The sequence below is a fragment of the Talaromyces stipitatus genome, genomic scaffold (assembly GCF_000003125.1).
Source record: "Talaromyces stipitatus ATCC 10500 scf_1105507295549 genomic scaffold, whole genome shotgun sequence".
Taxonomy (NCBI): domain Eukaryota; kingdom Fungi; phylum Ascomycota; class Eurotiomycetes; order Eurotiales; family Trichocomaceae; genus Talaromyces; species Talaromyces stipitatus.
Genome location: NW_002990117.1, coordinates 561,908 through 581,782, shown reverse-complemented (window position 1 = coordinate 581,782; position 19,875 = coordinate 561,908). Strand labels below are relative to the sequence as shown.

General features: G+C 48.1%; 6 protein-coding genes across 6 annotated transcripts, besides 5 other annotated features; 2 read left to right on the top strand and 4 right to left on the bottom strand.

Moving 5' to 3' along the window:
* Positions 1 to 133: 133 nt before the first annotated feature.
* Positions 134 to 940: a mobile genetic element.
* A 20-nt stretch (positions 941 to 960) lies between these two features.
* TSTA_010770 (reverse transcriptase, putative) lies at positions 961 to 3,716 on the bottom strand (the record flags this gene model as incomplete). Its single annotated transcript, XM_002483150.1, has 5 exons — positions 961 to 1,556; positions 2,289 to 3,239; positions 3,274 to 3,373; positions 3,568 to 3,619; positions 3,691 to 3,716. 5 exons carry the CDS (start codon positions 3,714 to 3,716, stop codon positions 961 to 963), a joined length of 1,725 nt encoding a protein of 574 aa, XP_002483195.1.
* Positions 1,192 to 3,258: a mobile genetic element.
* Positions 3,717 to 4,061: 345 nt separating the features above from the next.
* Positions 4,062 to 4,619: a mobile genetic element.
* Positions 4,110 to 4,713, top strand: TSTA_010760 (uncharacterized protein; the record flags this gene model as incomplete). Its single annotated transcript, XM_002483149.1, has 2 exons — positions 4,110 to 4,155; positions 4,330 to 4,713. 2 exons carry the CDS (start codon positions 4,110 to 4,112, stop codon positions 4,629 to 4,631), a joined length of 348 nt encoding a protein of 115 aa, XP_002483194.1. The 3' UTR covers positions 4,632 to 4,713.
* Positions 4,628 to 5,440: a mobile genetic element.
* A 29-nt stretch (positions 5,441 to 5,469) lies between these two features.
* Positions 5,470 to 5,637: a mobile genetic element.
* Positions 5,638 to 6,946: 1,309 nt separating this feature from the next.
* TSTA_010750 (uncharacterized protein) lies at positions 6,947 to 9,133 on the top strand (the record flags this gene model as incomplete). Its single annotated transcript, XM_002483148.1, has 2 exons — positions 6,947 to 7,330; positions 7,361 to 9,133. 2 exons carry the CDS (start codon positions 6,947 to 6,949, stop codon positions 9,131 to 9,133), a joined length of 2,157 nt encoding a protein of 718 aa, XP_002483193.1.
* On the bottom strand, positions 7,776 to 12,918 carry TSTA_010740 (AMP deaminase Amd1, putative; the record flags this gene model as incomplete). Its single annotated transcript, XM_002483147.1, has 3 exons — positions 7,776 to 10,127; positions 10,201 to 11,321; positions 11,386 to 12,918. 3 exons carry the CDS (start codon positions 12,916 to 12,918, stop codon positions 9,578 to 9,580), a joined length of 3,204 nt encoding a protein of 1,067 aa, XP_002483192.1. The 3' UTR covers positions 7,776 to 9,577.
* A 400-nt stretch (positions 12,919 to 13,318) lies between these two features.
* TSTA_010730 (uncharacterized protein) lies at positions 13,319 to 17,883 on the bottom strand (the record flags this gene model as incomplete). The annotated part of the gene is made up of 3 exons (XM_002483146.1): positions 13,319 to 16,556; positions 16,612 to 17,071; positions 17,125 to 17,883. 3 exons carry the CDS (start codon positions 17,881 to 17,883, stop codon positions 13,387 to 13,389), a joined length of 4,389 nt encoding a protein of 1,462 aa, XP_002483191.1. The 3' UTR covers positions 13,319 to 13,386.
* Positions 17,884 to 18,578: 695 nt separating this feature from the next.
* Positions 18,579 to 19,824, bottom strand: TSTA_010720 (acyl-CoA:6-aminopenicillanic-acid-acyltransferase, putative; the record flags this gene model as incomplete). Its single annotated transcript, XM_002483145.1, has 3 exons — positions 18,579 to 19,375; positions 19,432 to 19,577; positions 19,641 to 19,824. 3 exons carry the CDS (start codon positions 19,822 to 19,824, stop codon positions 18,707 to 18,709), a joined length of 999 nt encoding a protein of 332 aa, XP_002483190.1. The 3' UTR covers positions 18,579 to 18,706.
* Positions 19,825 to 19,875: the final 51 nt, after the last annotated feature.

The following is a 19,875-nucleotide window of genomic DNA, read 5'->3' as shown; positions in this document are numbered from 1 at the left end:
CCCAATATACAGCAAGGCTACTAACACTGCCTGACATGCATCCTACAGCGCGGATACTCCTGTGACTCTCAGGCATGGTGATCTCCACGTACAACCTGGAGAGCAACCGCTAGATGACCGTGAATGGGCCTCTAGAGATAACAAGGTGCCGAATCGACTAGGCCAAAGGCTTGCAAAGTACCTAGCTCAACGGCTGAGCAAAGACCCCTCTGGAGGAACCGAGAGAACTGAACAATGCGAGCTTAAAGGCTTCCCAGGCTCAATCCAAGTACTTGACAATGAAGAGGCCCTTATAGAGGCTAACTAACAGCGCCGTGGAACGACATTTTGGTCAGATGGCTCTAGACTTGATACAGGACGTGCCGGAGCCGGTGTAGCTTTACAAGCAGTACCTGAGGGCCCGTGGGAACACGTAGAGGTGCCAATGGGCCATAGATATGAGGTCTTTGACGCAGAACTAGTGGGAGTGGCTATAGCCCTTGAGTGGGCACTTGGGAGGCAACTTCTAGGTCCTATCTGGGTGTTTCTTGATGCACAGAACGCTATCAATCGCCTTAAATCGACAAGGCCAGGTCCTGGGAAAGGCCTTGTTCTCAGGGCTCACAGGGCAGCTAAGAAACTAGCCATGAGAGGTCAGCTGGTGACAATACAATGGGTTCCAGGCCACTCAGGGATCGAAGGGAATGAACGGGCTGATCAAGCTGCTAAACGTGCAGCTAGCAAACAAACAGCACCTGGTTTCGAGCACCTATCTCTAGCGTACATTAGACGGGCTTGCATCAAAGCCAGGAGAGCTGCAGTATCTGAATGGGCTCAAATCAACGCCGTACAAGGCAGGCACAGAGACGGACGTGTCTACAAGATGCCTCCAGGCTGGAGCCTTGACCTAGCCGCTACTACCAGTTGAAGACAGGGCATGCACCCATAGGCACCTACCTACACCGGATAGGCCGACGAGAATCACCTGAGTGCCAGGCCTGTAAGGAGCCTCACGAGACAGGCTTTATATCGAGCCCTCAAGAAAGCTGGCGTGCCGCTGCCTACAGCGGCTGAGGAAAGTTCCGAGGCTAGGCTGTTTGCCGAGCCTAGGGCGACGCAGGGCTTGCTGCAATTCGTGGCTGAAGCCAACCTGTTTAATGATAAGGAGCGGACAGCTAGAGATAGGTGCTCGAAACCAGGTGCTGTTTGTTTGCTAGCTGCACGTTTAGCAGCTTGATCAGCCCGTTCATTCCCTTCGATCCCTGAGTGGCCTGGAACCCATTGTATTGTCACCAGCTGACCTCTCATGGCTAGTTTCTTAGCTGCCCTGTGAGCCCTGAGAACAAGGCCTTTCCCAGGACCTGGCCTTGTCGATTTAAGGCGATTGATAGCGTTCTGTGCATCAAGAAACACCCAGATAGGACCTAGAAGTTGCCTCCCAAGTGCCCACTCAAGGGCTATAGCCACTCCCACTAGTTCTGCGTCAAAGACCTCATATCTATGGCCCATTGGCACCTCTACGTGTTCCCACGGGCCCTCAGGTACTGCTTGTAAAGCTACACCGGCTCCGGCACGTCCTGTATCAAGTCTAGAGCCATCTGACCAAAATGTCGTTCCACGGCGCTGTTAGTTAGCCTCTATAAGGGCCTCTTCATTGTCAAGTACTTGGATTGAGCCTGGGAAGCCTTTAAGCTCGCATTGTTCAGTTCTCTCGGTTCCTCCAGAGGGGTCTTTGCTCAGCCGTTGAGCTAGGTACTTTGCAAGCCTTTGGCCTAGTCGATTCGGCACCTTGTTATCTCTAGAGGCCCATTCACGGTCATCTAGCGGTTGCTCTCCAGGTTGTACGTGGAGATCACCATGCCTGAGAGTCACAGGAAGTATCCGCGCTGTAGGATGCATGTCAGGCAGTGTTAGTAGCCTTGCTGTATATTGGGCTACTCTGGCGTCGAGTAAAGTTGCCGCTGGCTCTAGAGCTGCCTCTCTAATTAGAGCTCTGATTCAGGTTTTTGGGAACATGCCCGTGATAGCTCTGGCTTGCTTATTGATTAGAACTTGGAACCTCTGTGCCCATATTTTCTGGCCTTGCTACCAAAGCTCGGCACTCTAAAGGAGTTGGGCTTGCACCGTAGCCTTTTGTATGCGCCTTACTAACGCTGGGGGTAGTCCGTTGGCTCTGCAAAGTGAGTTTAACCTGATTATTGTGTTTCTTGCTATCTCAATTCGAGCCTTTTAGTGATTCTTCCATGTTAGACGGCTGTCTAGGAGTATACCTAGCCACTGTACCGTTGGTTTGACAGTCGCCAACTCACCTCCAACTCTGATACGAGCTTGGGACACGTTTTCGGCCACTTGACGTCTGTGTCGTCTATAAAAGAAGGTAGCCTCGGTCTTCTTAGAGTCAAATTGCACCCCATTGGTTACCCCCCACTCGATAGCCACTTCAGCTGCTTTCTCTAGGGTCCTACAAGTCTCCTTCACAGAGCTTGCGGCTGTTATCAGGCCTTGGTCGTCCACAAAGGATAGGCCTCGAACCTCTGGAACCCTACTCTCGATGGCTCTGGACAGCCCATGAACGTATAAAACAAACAGGATTGGTGATACCGGAGAGCCCTGAGGTAACCCAGAGCTTATTGATGCTTCCTTTCCAACGTGTCCGTCAATCACGAGGGTGACTCGCCAATCAGATAGAAATGAGACCACCCAACGTATAAGATCTCCATCTACGCCAGCCTCTCTGAGGACCTCTATCAGTTTGGCCAAAATAACATGATCAAAGGCCTTCTTGATATCCATAAATAGAGCTGCAGCTAGCTTCCTGTTTGCCCAAGCTTGGTGAATCTCCTCTACAAGGCATGCCACTGCGTCAATAGCACTGCATTGTGTACGTCCTCCGAATTGGCCATCGTGGAATAGGCCCTGGGCCTCTGCAAAGCTAGTAATTAACTCTGCGGCAATCTTCTCAATGACCTTGCCCAGGCATTTTAATAGGCTGATGACCCTGTAGGCACTTGCCAGCGTGTAGTTCGTCTTGCCGTTCTTTCTTAGTAAAACCCCTTTAGCCGTTTTCCAGACACATAGATGTATCCCAAGCCGAAGGCACTGTCTAGTCAGGCTAACCACACGCTCCGAATCTAGATTCCATAAGAGTCTGATGGCTCTAAATTTCAACAAATCCGTGCCTGGCGCTTTCTCTAATCCCTGGCTAAAGAGAGAATCCTTGACAGCTTTCTCATTGACCAACTTGTGGGCAGATCCAGACTCTGGAAGCTGGAAGCTGTAACTCAACGTCTCTACCTGGAGCTTGTGGGAAAGCACGGTGTCTAAAGACCTCCTCTTTCTCGCTAAAAGTGGCTGCTATCACGTTCCCAGAGGTCTCATCAGTTAGGGCTGGGTTCTATGAGATTGTTGGAATGTGAGAAAACCGTACAGTTTACACGTTATGAGAGTGTGAAGATGTGTGGGTTGAAAGATATGGGGATATGTGGTTTGGAAGTGAATTGGTTATTTGTTTTATTTGTTTGATATGTTTGCATTCTTTAGTCTTGTCTCCTTAGCTTCCGTTCTCTGTGGCGCGCTCGTATGGCTCACCACCCGTGGCTGTGCCGCGAATTTCTTGATGCCAGCAGACTTAAGCACACACCTGGATAGCGGCTATTTAGACCGTGGCTAGCTACAGCAGGTATATCAAATCTACTACTACTATTAATTTACCATTCGGTTTCTCGGTTTATTATCATCTCCATGGAACCCAAATACCTAAGGTAAAGCTTGCTCCTTATGGTGTAGATGGGACGGGCGATCGGCTATAGTGGTGCAACAATCTATAAGGGATGGAATCCGCGCACTGGAAAGCTTTTATCACCGCAGACATTGAATCTGCAGGAACAATATTGAGAATCCCCTATCAAGGGGGGAAGAAGAAGCGATGGGCGTGACTAAAGATACTGTTGGCGTCTCCCTCCGCACCTTTACAAGAGGTGCAGGCAGCATCCGCCGAGAGTCTAGCCGACATTGCTCAACAGACTCTCAATATAAGACCAGTTGAAGATGAAACAGCGGACCTCAATTCTGGCGCCTAGGTTCGACCAGCAAAAGGTTATTACGTCTTCTCTGCACGCATAAAATTGGTGATGCAAGCTGCCGACATTCCTCGCAGCTACAAGGAGGCAATGGCCAGTGATAACCGCAATTCCTGGCTGGCTGGCTGCCGTCAAGAATATTAAAGTCTCGTTGATTGTAGCACTTGGGACCTTGTTCGGTCCAACGACGTATCAAAGGACCTCCAGCCTATTCCTGGCAAATGGGTTTTTGACAAGAAGCTCAATACTGATAGATCTATCCGCTATAAAGCACGTTGGGTGATCCGAGGAAATATTTATAATAGGCACGAACATCTCTTTGGTGACAAATCCGCACTAGCTGTGACATCCTCCACGAAATTAATTCTGTCCGCAGCAGCCGCGCATTATGGCTGGTTTGTGGCACAAACTGATGCTATCACTGTATTTTCGAACGGAAAGCTTTCTCAGCCGGTTTATATGAAGCAGCCGACTGGGTTTGAACAAGGCGAGCGCGGCGTTCTTGTATGTAGATTGCGGCAAGCCCTCAATGGCTTAGAAGCATCTGCCCGCATCTGGTACAATACTCTTTGACAGCGCTCGGATTCCGTGTCAGTCCCTACAATTCAGGACTCTTCATATATACGCCAAGGACAGATCTCTATATGACTGCACAAGTTGATGATTTTGGCATTATTGGTGCCAAGCGCCCTGACATCCAATGAGTACCTGATGAAATGGGCAAACAGTTTGCCATCAAGGACCTAGGAGAGATGAAATATTATTTAGGCCCTCATGTATCACGCACAAATGATACTTTGAAGTTATTCCAAACTGATTTTATTGACAATTTGCTTCGTGATATGTCAATGACGGGCTGCAATTTGGTAGCAACACCTATCCATCCAGGTCTTGTTATAGATGACTCACATGACCCGACTATCGATCTTCGCAGATATCAACACATTGTTGGATGTCTACAGTGGCTTGCATGCCGCACACGACCAGATAATGCCCGTATCACACTTGGCGCAGTATAACACTAAGCCTACACCCAAATGGGTTGCTGCTTATAAGCAAGCTCTCGCGTATCTTCGAGGCACGCGAGCGGCCGGTATTGTTTTCGCAGGGGACTGGTGTTCTTCCACGTCCCATTGCGTATACTGATGCTGACTCCAGGTAGACGCTCTTGCAGTGGGTACGTCGTTCTTCTCGCTGGCGGCCCAATATTATGGGGATCTCACCTCCAAACCTCTGTCGCCTTAAGTTCCAACGAGGCGGAATATACGGCAGCTTCAGATGCTGCATGAGAGCTAGAATGGCTCACTCGATTGGTGGTAGATATGGGTTTATATCCTATTGATACGGACCCCATTACTTTCTTTATAGATGATCGTGGCGCCAAACCCTTGTTGAATCCACATTGGTTCCCAAGCAGTCAAAGCATACCGATATTCGATACCACTACATCAGAGATATTGCCTCGCGGGGGATCATTAAGCCTACCGCGATAGGCACCAAGAAAATGATTGCTGATGAGTTCACTAAACCTCTGCCTGAAGCGCAATTCCGAGAGTTTACTGCACAGCTTGGACTAGCTTGAACCAGCGGTCGCTATCTTGATTCGTTTTGTTGTAATTCTGCTGTTGATTCCGATGTACAGCTCTTGCGCAGTTGATTAGGTAGATTTTGGCGCTCTGTCGGTTCGAGGCGTTGGATTAGCTAAGCTGATCTAGCCAATCAGCCAGTCAGAGCGAGCCACACACTTAAGAGAAGGATCCACCGAATAGGGGGCGAGAAACGTCTCCCACCTTCACTGTACTTAGAAGAGAACAAGAATGACAACAAGGATCAAGGATTCCATACTTTTGCATACATGGTCTGATACATTGAGATATACCGCTTGAGATTGTTATGTACAATCCAACACGAGGTGTGTTAGGATGCTCTATCCTGATTAGGTTTAGTGTACCGACTGACTACACTTAAAGACATAGGGGCTCCCCACCTGACCAGTAGAATTTACTCCTTTATGCTTCCATGTCTCGTCCCTTCACCGCCTTCTGCCTCAGGCTCTGTCGTGTCGTGCCCATGGCTACGGCCGTCCCAGTGCCAAGCACTGATTACCACGCCACCTTCAAAATGTGCCCATTCATTAGGGCAAAGCAACGAGCACATGCTTTTTGATTCTAAACATTTGTGATATCGGACTGCAGGCAGCGATTCCGTGTACTATTATTTGCCAAACTAGAGCGCGACCAAGATTATGGACAGGGGGAGCACTGAAAGGTGTAAGTAGTCACATGATTGACCAGAAAGAGATTCTAGACTGCGGGCTAGACCCGACCGGTCGAAGTTACTCGATGATTGTGACCAGTCATGCTATCTATCCCACCTTACTCAGTGCTCACTAAGTACTTACTCATTCAGAGGATCTCCCCTCTCTTACAATGAATCCTTGTTATTTTCTACTTACTTACATGTCAACCGGTCTATCCCGAAGTCTTTGCATTATTGGCAGCTCGGGCAGCAGTCGTATTCACATGTCATGATTGCTGGGGAGGCACGGAGTACTCCACTTCGATACTCGACGTCACTAAACCCATCCAAGGTATGAACGTCAATGACCCCATGTTTTCTTGTGTCTACTTTTTCATCCTCCATGTATACCCTTTTATCGATATCCCAGTACGACGAGCGTGTCCGATGACGCTACAGATCGCCTTTAATGACTTATGTGGTTCTTGATTAACTAACGATAACCAGACCCATTACTTACGTTCACCACAACATGAACCACCGAAGTCTCAATTTATGAGATGAATGGGAGGTACTTTGTCTCATCCCATGCAATAAGAGCACGACGATACTCGCTATAGAGGAAACCTACATTTAATCCATGACCGAGAATGGCTAGCGACGCTCGCAGGTTCAAGCCGGAGTTGGTCGAATCATCATCTCGGTCGAGAAGATCACAGAATACACACCACGCAGACAAGTCGCGTGCGCCAGTTAATTCACCGTCTTCTACAGCCTTGACAGACTCGTCGATTGCAAATGTAGACGAACGGAGGTTTACTGATAAAGCAATCACCTTGTCGACAGGTCCTGGAAAGCCGCGACGTTTCCTGCCACAACCGATGGAAACGTCCTCGAGATCGTCCAAGAAACAGTCCGATGCTCCAAGACATAGCCACGGCAACGAAGGTTTAATCCATCTCCCAGGTGCGCCATGGATGGGGAATAACTTACCTAGCGGACAGCGCGCTCGCCCGTTACCTCAGCCTGTGGAGGTAAAACATTCAAACAATAAACATAAAAAGAACAATTCGGAACCTGGGAAGGAAACAACCAAGGTAGTCAACAGTGCGAGAGCCCCCAGACGGTTCTTCCCCGAGCCCGTTGAGACAATGAAGTTGAGTAGGCGACATCTCGCTAAAACCGATGAACACGAGGCAAGCAGTAGCCCGGGCCAGAATATCAGCACTTGCCAAACGACACCGCGCAAGTTTGCTCCTCAGTTAATCGAAACTGGAACGCGGTCTGTCCGTAGAGCGGAGACCTTACCCATTCCAGGTTCTCCTAGAGTTCTCGATGATTCTTTTCCTGCTAATAGCCCGCCACTTCAACCACACTCTCCTCCCGCATCAAGGAGCCAGCAGATTGTTGCAGCAAATGAATTGTCTATGGTGCCAGCAGAATCTCGCTTCTCATATGCGAGCTTGTTGCAACAACAAGAGGGCAGACGGCATTCGTTTCGTGTTCCGGATCTGCCCGCTATTCCATCGAATAGTAGTGAATCCTCAGATGATTCTGGAACACCGTCGTTATCTACCACACCGTCGGACTCGTCAGAAGGCAGCACCCGCAATCGATTCATAGCAAAGACCCGATCTAGAGAAAGCTGTGACGAGCGCTTTTCTGGTTATCTTCTCTCACTGGCAGCACGTAGTGCCGAAAAGGAGCTTCGGGACCAAGCGTTGGCAGCATTCCCAAATGAACAAGTCCACCAACCAGTCGCTCATTTCGCCATTGACGGCGACGAAGAGTTCGGGAATGAGGACGACGAGATCATGGCTGTCGAGCCACAGATAGTTAGCAGGATACGTCCCTTGCTTCGTCGCGGATCAACCGCTGACTTGCCATGGGAACTGGAGCAAATGCGACGGCACAAGGAGAAAGCTGAGATGAAGAACCTTGGCGTCAAGAAAATTGACGCTCATGAGTCGAAATTTTCAGCTGCCGCTATAGCTTCCAGACAACCGAAGATACCAGAAAACGAAGCCGCCGTTTTCCCTGCGTGGCGGCGAGATATCGAACTGGTCCAGATGCGACATGCAGCTAGTCCACCAATGCTTGGTGATGACATTGTCTTCCCCTTCAGCGTGTCTCCTCAGGGGACCGCCACCGAAACCGACCATTTGCATATTAACCATACGGATTCAGAGACCGCAGGTGACGCAGACCATGGAGGCGGTCTCTGGACCGATCATATGCACGCCGAGCATGAAGAAACGCCGGGTCTATGGATGGGTCTCTGCCTCAAAGATGGAGAGGACGAAGAAGATTCACATTTACCCCGTACTAGAACCGGGATTGCCACTCCAAGACCTGCTTCTGGTTTGAGGTCCACTTTTGACAGTGATAACATGGTTGATGATGAAGTTTTATCTGTGTCGGACATCTCGGAGATGTCTTCTGATCCATTGGATGCAATGGATGTTGAGCCTGATGAAGATAACGCCATAGAGCGTGAGTTTCACGATGGATTCGTAACCCAGGTCTACAATTATTTATCACTGGGATACCCATCCTTAGCGCGCTACTTTGACCATGAATTGAGCAAAATATCTGGTATACCAGTCTCAGACCTGAGAAAAGATGACCTCCTCGCCGATGCAAAAGGGTATGTTGTCTGTGTTACTTCGGACAAGAACGGTAACACATCTGCAACCCCTGAGAACTGCATGCGATGGAAAGCATTGAAACTATATATACACGAATGGGCTAGACAACAGTCTGGAACGGGAATTTTTAATGACGAAGAGCTTGACGCGTGGGGAGTCATAGAGAGGAGAGGAAGTTGGGCGATTTAGACATAGAAATGGACGAAACAAAATCCACTCCCCGCCAAAGATTGTTTGATAAAGTGAGGGCTTGGTGTATTAGTACATAAATTGGATTGTCACCGGGAAGAGTATTCACTGGGTGTTTGAGGGATATAAGTCATGGTGTATACACAGCGCATATACGTTATTTATGAGACCATTGATGAGATTAATAATGGAGTCTTTTGATACTTAGGTATGAATTGTTCACTATATCCGTCACGCACCGCTGAAAGTACACATTATAGGGACATCTATTGCACAAAACATTAACTTCGAGGGTATCCTTGCATGACGGTGATGTACCATAATCATTGTTGTACTTGGACGAAATATATAAGTGATAACATGACTGCCTGATAGCAGACTAACCAGAGTAGAAACCGCTTGTGTCTTTCGCAGTGATATCTCTACTCCAGATGTTGAAACCAATCAAACAACGCCATAATCCGATTCATCACCCCCTGTATCAGTCTCGAATCTCCTCGGCGACACCGCCTGTGACTGCGACGGAGACTGCGAATGCAATAGATCCGCCCTGGTAGCAGCCGTGACAGCTCCTGATGAGGATAAGGAGTAATTACTCCCTTTTCTTGTTCTTTCATGAACTAAACCCGGTATGATCCGTTGTTCTGGTAGATTTCCCCCTGTTGTGGCTAGGGATGGTGACGAAGAGATTAATTCTGGGGATACGGGTTCTGGGAGCAGAGCACTGTGTTGGGAAAAGGAATTACTTGGGCGATTGCGGTGGTACTGTCCCAAAGCACGAGGCTGTATGACGGGAGATCCGCTTTGAGAGACTGACGCCGTTGTGGTAGTCGTGGCAGAGGTTGTAAATGCATGAGGGTCCTGGCCTGAAGTTGCTCTATCATTACCCAGTGCATTGTTCAGTGAAACAATCGATGCTGATATAGGAGTTCCCCGTTCTGTGGGAGCACCCTTTGCTCGAGGCAGATTTCTCGGTCCTGCATATCTCTCAATCCTGTAAGAAAATTAGCACCCAGTTTCTATATGTTCTAATAGACGAATGACATCAGGAGCCCGAGATGACTTACAAAGACAGTTCAGCAAGTAATGTTTCATACCTATACGCCTCTCTGAGATCAGGAACATTACTCTTCGCCACGTTATTACCTGCAACACCAGGCAGATAGCACTGAGGACCAAGCCATCTCTGCTTAAGTGCAAGTTCAAATCCACTCTGATCGACGGAATTCTTGGCCAACTCGCACATATCCACCGCACTAAGCTTGTAAATCTGCGCTGCAACAGCATATTCCTCCATTAATGGTTCTTTCGTATAGGCAAACTGGAGCGGATCATCGGTAGAAAGGGAGACATTCAGCCCCTTTCTGAAAAAGCTCGCAAAGGGGTTTTTATCGTATGTCAAGAACAATGCGTTGTTGCTCAGTGGTGACATTGCAATACCGATCCGATCAAGATAGTAGACATACTGCAACAGTGGAACCTTTCGAAGATGGATTCCGTGACTGATACTGTGGCAGGCTAAGAAACCAGCGGTCAAATGATCTGGATCTCCTGCCTCACCGCAGTGAGGTCTTAACACAAAGGTGTTGAAACTACGACGTTGTCTCCATGCATTAAGCGACGCCATATTTGCAAACATGAAATAGATCCAATAGCTGTAAGGAGGATTTTGCTTCGTATTCCAGTCTCGAGGAATAGGATATTTCTTGTAGAGTCGGCGTTCTGCTTTGCTTTCGTCATCCACGCTGTCAAATCCAATGACACGCTGTAGAAATATGTGTAGTTTTGGATGGCTGTTGGGGTCCTGGGTTACTTCAAATAAAGGCTGGAAGACGTTCTTGATAACACCCTCAAAGTTCTCGATCATGCCACTCGCTTTGTACACATCGTAGAGACGGGGAACCTGGATAAGCCAGCGAACATTGGGCGAAAACAGCTTGTTGTCGACGACCCATGCAGCCAGCCTATCCCACTCATCGACTGACCGCCCATAGATCGAGATACGCCATTCAGCCATCTGGTATTTGCTTGATTCCAGGTCGGAAATAACTTCTTTCGTGATTTCAGCAAGATATCGGCCCTTGATGAAGTTATCCGTCTTCAGGAAGATCTCACGAAGACGAGACTCTCCGACGGGATTGTATTTCAAGTTAAACTTGTCAAATCGATGAAAGGAATCTTTGTGTGCCTGAAGACAGTGTGCATTAGGCATAACATGTATAAAATTAGAATCTCTAAGAAGTCGAACTTACGTGCATGTCAAGTGTATCAATACTCAAATCATAGGCCGTCAGGTTGATACTCTCAAAGACCTCTTTCAAGGTCAGATGTCTCCCGTCCCTGAATAGCACAACTTCATCAGGCGATTTTTTCATCTTGCTCTTGATAAATCTCAAGAGATGTTTCTGATTCATGCAAGCTGAATGATGCACGTGCGTGTCCACTTTCCTAACGTTATAAAAATCTCTATGTGGGACTTTCTTGCTGTCTGCAAGCTCCTGATATTCATTCAACAAAGTGTGAAGCTGGAACTTTCCTTCGAGATAAGACAAACGCTTGAACGCAAACGATTTGACGGGTCCATCGGTAGACACTTCAGAGACCACATCCAAATCCATGTAAAAATCTCTCAGAGATGGGATCTGTACAATTGGGTTTCGTTTTGCTTTCTCGTCTTCATTCTCGTACACTTGGTACACGCTGGAAGAATCGAACTCGAACACTTGCCTTGAAGCTCCGGGTAAAGGAAGCAGTTCATTTATATCAAAGTCTTCACCGATATCCTGACCCATTTTACGTTTCTTCCGAGTGCGTGATGCCTCTGATTCCTGTTCCTGTTGTCCTCCGTTAGGAACACCATTCTCTTCAGCTGCCGCTTTGGCCCGCTCTTTTTCAGCATCCCACACTGGCTCTGGAGGTGGAGGATATATCTGCCACTCCGGCGAATCTTTGGGATTGCAACTAGGTGCCTGCAACGAGAGTTGCATGTACTTGTGTCTCCGATCTAGCAGATTCTGGATCTTGCGACAGACGATTTCCAATTCGGCGTTGACAGCATCATCACTTGGTAGGAATCCTTCCATACCATGTTGCATGCCTCCACCTGTTCCACCACCAACTCCATACACCCCTTGTGCAGGCAATGAGTATGTAGCTCCTCCGACCTCAGTAGATGAGGACTGATGGGTTTGAGGCATAATCGGTTGTAACATGTGATTTCTAGCCGAATGATCGGCCGCTAGCACGCTATCCTCGTGCATTCGCGAGAATATCGGGTTCTGATAGTGGGCGGTAGATGTCTCTGTTGTAGCCATTTGGTTGTTCCCAATGCCATGGAGGCTAGTCGACGAAGCAAAGCCGGCACCGCTTTTAAGAGAGCCAGTGCTTGCAGTCATACTGGGAGGTACATCATCGCCCGCCGCGGTTGTGGCCCTCACAGGAACAGAATGGTGTGACAAGACCGGACTACCCCGGGAAGAATTATATTGATCTCCTCCATCGTAACCACCACCAACCCCACCACCCCGTGATGCAGCTTGCTGTTCCTCTTGATGTCTTTGATAGAAGAGTTTCGCTTCGGCATGGCTCATGGATTTCTCGTATGCATAGTTGTAGCTGTGCGTTCGTTTCTGTCTGTCTCGGGGAAGAATGCCTCTGTCTCTCACTCCGTCGTTATCCTCGTCGTTGCTATGATCCTCGGGGGACCGGGTATCGTCATTATCGACGTTAGCAACATCGTCATCTTCTACCTTATTTGTCCGATTCCCGTCTTCGACGGGGTTCATGGCATGCGCTTTGTTATAGTCGGATTCGATAGGCGAATTCCTTCTTTATGGAGTTCAAGTGTCGATTTAAGCGACAGACTTTCTGACAGTAAAAGTACAAGCAACTCTGGACTCGATAAAATCAATATTGATGTAAGAAACGAGAGACAAACTGCTCTTCAAGCAGTCAGATAAAGATTGAATCATCAGCTTATTAAGAACGAAGCTAAGATCGGGCCCAGTTGCTTGTTAAGGCTGACCGAGTGGATGCGCCAAGAATCGCCCAAAATCCCAAGGCACCCAGGCACTCAGGCACCTACCACCGGTACATGTGTGTGATTTGGCAGAATTAGTAGTTCATATTTGAGTATTATTTCTAGGCAAGTATTGTACAAATCTGTGTATTAAGAATACCGAGATACCAAAAGCTCCTCTGCAATGCAAAACCCTTTACCAGCATTACGTTATTCATGTCCATGGATCAACCAGTCAATACTCCATGCTATCATCATAGTACGCCGAGTCGCGAACGGCACTTCCAGTCCTAAAGTTCCTCCTGCTGTTTGTGGATATAGAATTCTCCCTTTCCATTCTGACGTATGCTCGACTTGAGGGGTCCCGTTCTCGGTCGCCCATATGTTGTTGTGGCTGGGGTGGAAGTCGAGACTGTTGAACTCGCGGATCTTGGTCGTCGTAATAGAGTGGTGGAGCATCACGCGATACGTCTTCCTTGGCAATGGAAGGGGATCTCGAACCCATCCGGAGAGATTCTTGACGTAGAGCTTCGTATCTATCAAATCGACTAGGACCCGCATGGGGTGGGAGTTTACTGGATTCCATAGTTATACTAGCAGCGGTACCACCAGAGGGCTTGCGTCCATATGATCGTAGTTGAATCACTTCAGGAGATCTGCCGCGATGCCTACCCTCTCGCGGAATCGGATCATGTCCTCTGACTACACCAGGATTGTCAGACCATCGTTGGTTCCAGGTATCGTCTTGACTGTAATAGGAGTCGTCACCTGCTGGAATCCGGCGCCGGGAGCCTGTATGTTTCGAAATCGATGACGATGAGTCGTTCCTTGATAATTCCGAACTCGTCTCTTGGCCCGGAACAAACGTGTTAAGGAACTGTTCTGCTGCGCTAAGATCTCCAGCATTTGATTGCGAATCCTCATGGCCGATAACAACAGAAGCGGAGTGATTCGGGAGAATCGAGCCTTCTGAAACTTCTTGCCCTTCAGACTGTCGAGGTGGGTTGGCCTGTCTCTCAACACGTATATCTCCCTCGTATGGGTCGGATAGCACCGGCCTAGACCCATACTCAGAGTGCTCCGATATTGTTGAACGCGTTGATATTGGTATGTAGTACCTATCATGGTGTCCCGAAGTCAGACCGTCTGTATTATCTTCTCTAAAAGCCCACTCGTCTTGCAGACGAATGTAACGAGGCGATCGGGCACGAACGATAACGGTACGAGGGGATTGTGCCAGATAATGAGTACCACGACTGTAAATGTGGCCATCATCATGAGGAGGAAGCGCCCTTGGACTATCATGTCGGGAAACTGGGTCACGCGAATAATGGAATCTTTCTGATACGGCGTCTAATGGAACGTTATCCGGCGGAGCCTCTAGAGGTCCAGAAATAGGCGAGTAATCTACCCTGCTCGCATGATGAACTGTCGGCGAAGGATAATTTGGCCTCTGATCTGCCATGATTGCTTGGTACATGGCTGGTGAACGTTTAGTTAAGAACGTCTCCGGAGGAATTTCTGCCAAAGGTGGATGGAAAACACCGGGCAACGCTTGAGCAATGATCCGCAACTTGAAATTATCCATGCCAGGATTATGAGGGAGTAACTTTAACGCCGATGTGTCAGGAAGAGCAATCATATCTGTTTTCCAGTTACGGCCAGAAATAGCTTCCTGAAAGCCTGTAGCAACGCCAGTCTTCACGTGTTGCAGATGCATTGACCGAAAATGGCTCAGAAGAGCATCAAAAGGATATAACCTAGAATGGAGCGGGTGAGAACTCAGCTCGCTACTACTTCCTCTGTCAGCACAGCTTTTACAAGCAAGGCCGTTAAGGCCGCGAATTGGTTTCATTTGCGGGCGATTGTGTAGTCCATCCGTAAAGAGAGCAATGGACACGTCTGTGCGGAGCACAAGCTCCATAGTAGTAGCGACATGATACACCACAACATGAGCACGAATGCTGTTGGGTAAGTCTTTAATCCCCGATGTGGCGTTCCAGACTTCACGAGCAACCCGGGCCATGTTGTCCAGTTGATACTGATACTTGTCCGGATTAGTAGCAGTTCTAGAATATCCAACGGAATTGCGATTTCCAGACTGTGGTATTTTATACGGGAGAGTTTGATTAGACGGCGAAGAAGACCCGTAAGCAGGTGATGGATAAGGATGAGGGGCTTGAGTAATATGTGTTTGGTAACTCGCGGGGACCACATGAGCATTAAAAGGTGAACTGTATGCTGATGAAGGATCAATAGCCGCAGACTCCATTGCTGGAGACGGAGGGGGGTACCTATAGCCGGGGTAATAAGGGCTCGTCCGAGGTGACGGTGGCTGGAATGGACCGTGCATGTAAGATGCATAGGGACTTTTGAAAGGAGATCGCCCATATGCACGAGAAGAAGGGCTCGAATCAGGAAGAATCGAATGTCGTTGTTCAGGGGTTCCCATATAGATACCAGATGCACCTTGCTGCCGTGGAAAGCCGTGCGGCTGAGCAAACCCAACTTGAGAGCTAGCATGAAATAAGGCTTTTGCAGCTCTCGGATTGGGATGAAACGGAGGTTTTCCAGGCCACTCGGCGCGCCAGAACACTATGACATTTCCAGAACTTAAGGCGGTCGTATGTTTCGCAGCATAATGTTGGACAACACCTTCGAAGCCATAGTATCTTGAATTGTTTTCGCAACCGTTGCAAAGGAAGAGCTCCTTTACTAGTGGCTGTGTTAAAGGTTTGATTTTATTGTCGAAAATCCACTTCATGTTCTCCAGTATAAGCTTGCGTGTGGGAGGGCCATCTGCAGAATCCGATTTGACAGCAACGCCGGACGCCCTGGCAATTGCATCTTCCTCTTCAATGTGCGCATAGAATCTAGTTCTGACGTGCATCAAAACCTCCGCAGCAAATTCAGCGCATTTGTCTTTCGTGAGATTTGTTCCATCATTCCAATTCTTCTTGATGATTTCGTCAGCATAAAGATTAATCTGGTCACGAATCAAACGCTGCGCATCTTCCCATTGATCATCTAAAGATTGTTTATCCTCTTTCAAGCGCGCTTCTTGCTGTCGACGTTCTTCCGTCTTGGCCTGAAGAAGCTGGGACTCCTGTAACCGTTCGATTTCTTTGCTTTCAGCCATTTCTCTCTGGGCCAACAGACGTGGTTTCAGATACTCCCAGTCCTTGTCAGTGAGCTCATGGGGGATCTGTATTGCTGCTGAGAAGGAGTCCATATGGCTTAGAACGGCGGCGGTCAAGGGAGGGTGCAACGCTAAGCAGCGACGCTCAATTTCAGCTCTCCGTGAAGCTTTTGCCTCATCCACATCACGCAGACTCCGTTCGCCACGGATCTGTTGACTTCTCGAAGAATCTAGAGGACTAGATCCAGACCTACGATAATGGGAGTCTAAGGATGACGTTAGCTTCAATTGTAAGTACCGACAAAGACTTTCCGGTCCTACTTAAGGGTGCCAATGTACCATGAATATAGCCTGGAGAAATAGCTGCGATGACAGATCTGGAAGGGGAAAGTGATGAACCTTTTGACCTATGCATGTAATGACTGTGCGGAGGACTATTAGTAGTTTTCCTGTGGTACCGAAGTTTAACTTCGTGCAGGCCACCGCTGTTCTCCCATTGTTCCCAGCGAGCGGCATCGGCTAGTTTCCTTTTGCCCATGCTTTCTAATCCTTTCATCCATTCTTCTAGAACAGCCGAACCGAGTGATTTCACGTGATGAAGTTCATTCATCAAATGATCAATTTCCGAGTTAGAGAAGTACTTGGCCAGATGTAAATTAGTTGGAATATTGGAGGACCGTAGAGCGACACTGGATACCATATGCATGGAAGGAGTAAGAAGCACAAACGAAAGTCCTGGAAGAAGAGGGCTAGGAAAAGACGATAGAACAAGGTCCACGTCCTTGACAACGAAGCGTAAGCAAGTATAAAATCCTTGACGGTCAGAAGACGCACCTTTTTTGTACGTTCAAGGAAGCATTTTGAACATGTTCTGATTCCAAACGGCCAAAAGATACGGACTCCGTTAGTTCCTGGACCCTTCTCCCATGGAGGAAGATTTGCAGTAGGCAATTCATTGTTTTGGTCATTCTTTCCACAGTCTTGACAAACGGTTGTTCCAATCAGTCTCCACATGTCTAATTCAGTCATGTTGGCCAGCGGCCGTGGCATTCCAGGATAAAATGACTTCCGGACAGATGACCATATGGAATTGGCAGACATGGGTTTGAGGATGCCTTGGGTAGAAGCGGAATTCTCCGTTTGTCCACCCGCTTTAGACGTTAGGAATGAATAGAAGTTCTTATTCACACGAAGGAAACTGCCTAAGGTCTTGGGGTCGAGGAACAAGAAAATGTATTGCCAAATCTCCATGGGAAGCGGCAACCTATGGCTTGCAGGATTGCCATATTCCAGCTTGGGCTTTTTAGTGCGTCCTGAACCATCCTGACCAACGCTACGAGGAGGTTGCTCAGAACGATCATCACCAACGTCGTCTCCTTCGGATGGGTATTCCTTGCGTTTACGTCCTAGAACAAGTCCCGTCGGGTTGCCATCGGAGATTCCCTCTTTCTTCATCAACTTGGCCGAGTCTGACTGCGCCTCACTTGTCATGAAAACAGTATCATTATCCTGGTGAGAAAGTGACTCAAGATGGGATCCAGTGGCTCCTTCTGTAGGCTGTTCGTCCGACATATTGGAAGCAGCTTGATCCATTGCGGGCAAATGATTAGTTGATAGTCAATCTAGACTGAGGCAACAGTCAGGAGATTATTTCGTGACACATCCATGCATGTGTGGGCTTTAATTCGCGACTCCTTCAGTAGGGGCCCAGAGGCGGAAACGTAGAAATCAAAAGCCAGAAATGAAAGCAGATCTGACAACGGATAATGTGTAGTCCACTGTGGGCCTACAGCGAGGGCAAATGAAGACGGACCTGTCACTCCAGATTCCCAAACTAATGCTGAACACTACACTGACAGGTAGTGCTCAGGAATCATTAGTATTGATGAACCACGAGAAATAATTCCACTCCACCAGGGGGTATTAGATATTAACTCTTATTCAGAGTTAGACGTGGCACAAAGAGAAAAAGAGACAGCAAGCCTTGAATCAACAACCGATCAGAAGCGATTGTTGATTTCAAGAACAAAAGGACAAACAAAGCAAACAGCGAATCCACGCTCAGGCAGAGGCTGATGCGAGGGAACGAACAAAGGAATCCATTTTTCCGGGGTATATACGCGTTGATCGTGTTTGACGAGATTCGATGTCGTGAATCGTGAGTCGCAAGTGAAGCAGAAGAAAGTCAGGAAGGAGATGCTGAGCGGGGCATTTGGCACGTCAGCCTCACTTCTACCGACCAATCACATCGCGCAAACCTAGCTACATCGGGACTAGCGAATCACGTTGTGCCTTAAGATAAGAGAAGGCCGATCTTATCTTATCGGCACTTTCTTGCAAGAAAAACAATATCAGTTCCAACTACTCCGTGACTACAGGCATGATATTCATAGATACACCAAGATTGTTCCAGAAATTAGAAGGTCATACTGATCACCTCTTCTACCTGACTCGGTTTACCCATTCGCACTACGACGCGGCCTCCTTTCAAGTCCATCACAATGTTAAACAACGTGCCGAAAGTACTACTCCCAAGCTCATACCGACAAATGGAAGCCGGTGAGTTTCTTTCGTCTTCAAAAAGCTTCAATATCATATCCCATGCCGGACCATCATTGAGTTCGTCTGTAAGCTCACGCATTCTGTCGACCCTGAAGGGAGAATCTTCGAGCCATTTCGTGTCGACCACGCCTGGATGAGGAAGGAGAAAGTGATTAGAATGAATGATTCGTCCCAAGCCATCTCTCAGGATTTTTTGCATTGTCTTCGCAGATGTCTCCACACCGAAAGCTTCATGCTTATCTGCAATCAACATATGTGCTGATGATGCCACGCCCCATTTCTCAAGCATCTGGACAGCATCGCTGGCAGAGGAGCACTCTAGAGAAAGTCGCAGGGCAAGATGAACCGGTAAGCGATTTGGATCCACCCCTGGAGCTCTTAAGGCATTCAAACAGACCCCAACGCCCACATGATTATACCCTATCTTGCCAATGATGCCTGCCTCAGTCATTATTCGAATGATCGGCTTATTAGGCTGTGTGATTTTCAGCAGTATCAGATTTTGTCTTTGCTTTTCTTGCCACTAAAAAGTCACCTAATCAGCTTGTTTCGCCTTCTTGAGACGGACTGGCTACTCACATCCCAATTCTGGCCAAGGAACGCGTTATCCTTGGTGAGCCATGCCAGTGAAGTGCAACCATCTGAAAACTTCCCAAATGCAATTTCAGTTCGTACATTCAACGCTACGATATCAACCAATGACTGAGCCGAGCCGTCGGCAACTCCTTGAAGTCCATCTCAACTTAGCTATTCGCTAATATGCAATATCAGGCAGTGACATATCCTACCTTTCATTTCTTCATGTAAGTTGGGCCACATCTTCTTGACATTCTCCTCGAATGGCCGAACAGCAGTCCGTACGTCTGACCACGAGAGATGACAATGCCGTTGAAACAATTCCGCGTAGAAACCAATGCACCGAATGATCTTGTCCTTAGCCGCTGTACCATGCTGTTTACCGATCTGGCGCATGGCTATTAGTTGTGATTAAACGAGAATCTGCGGAAACTTCAATCTCACATC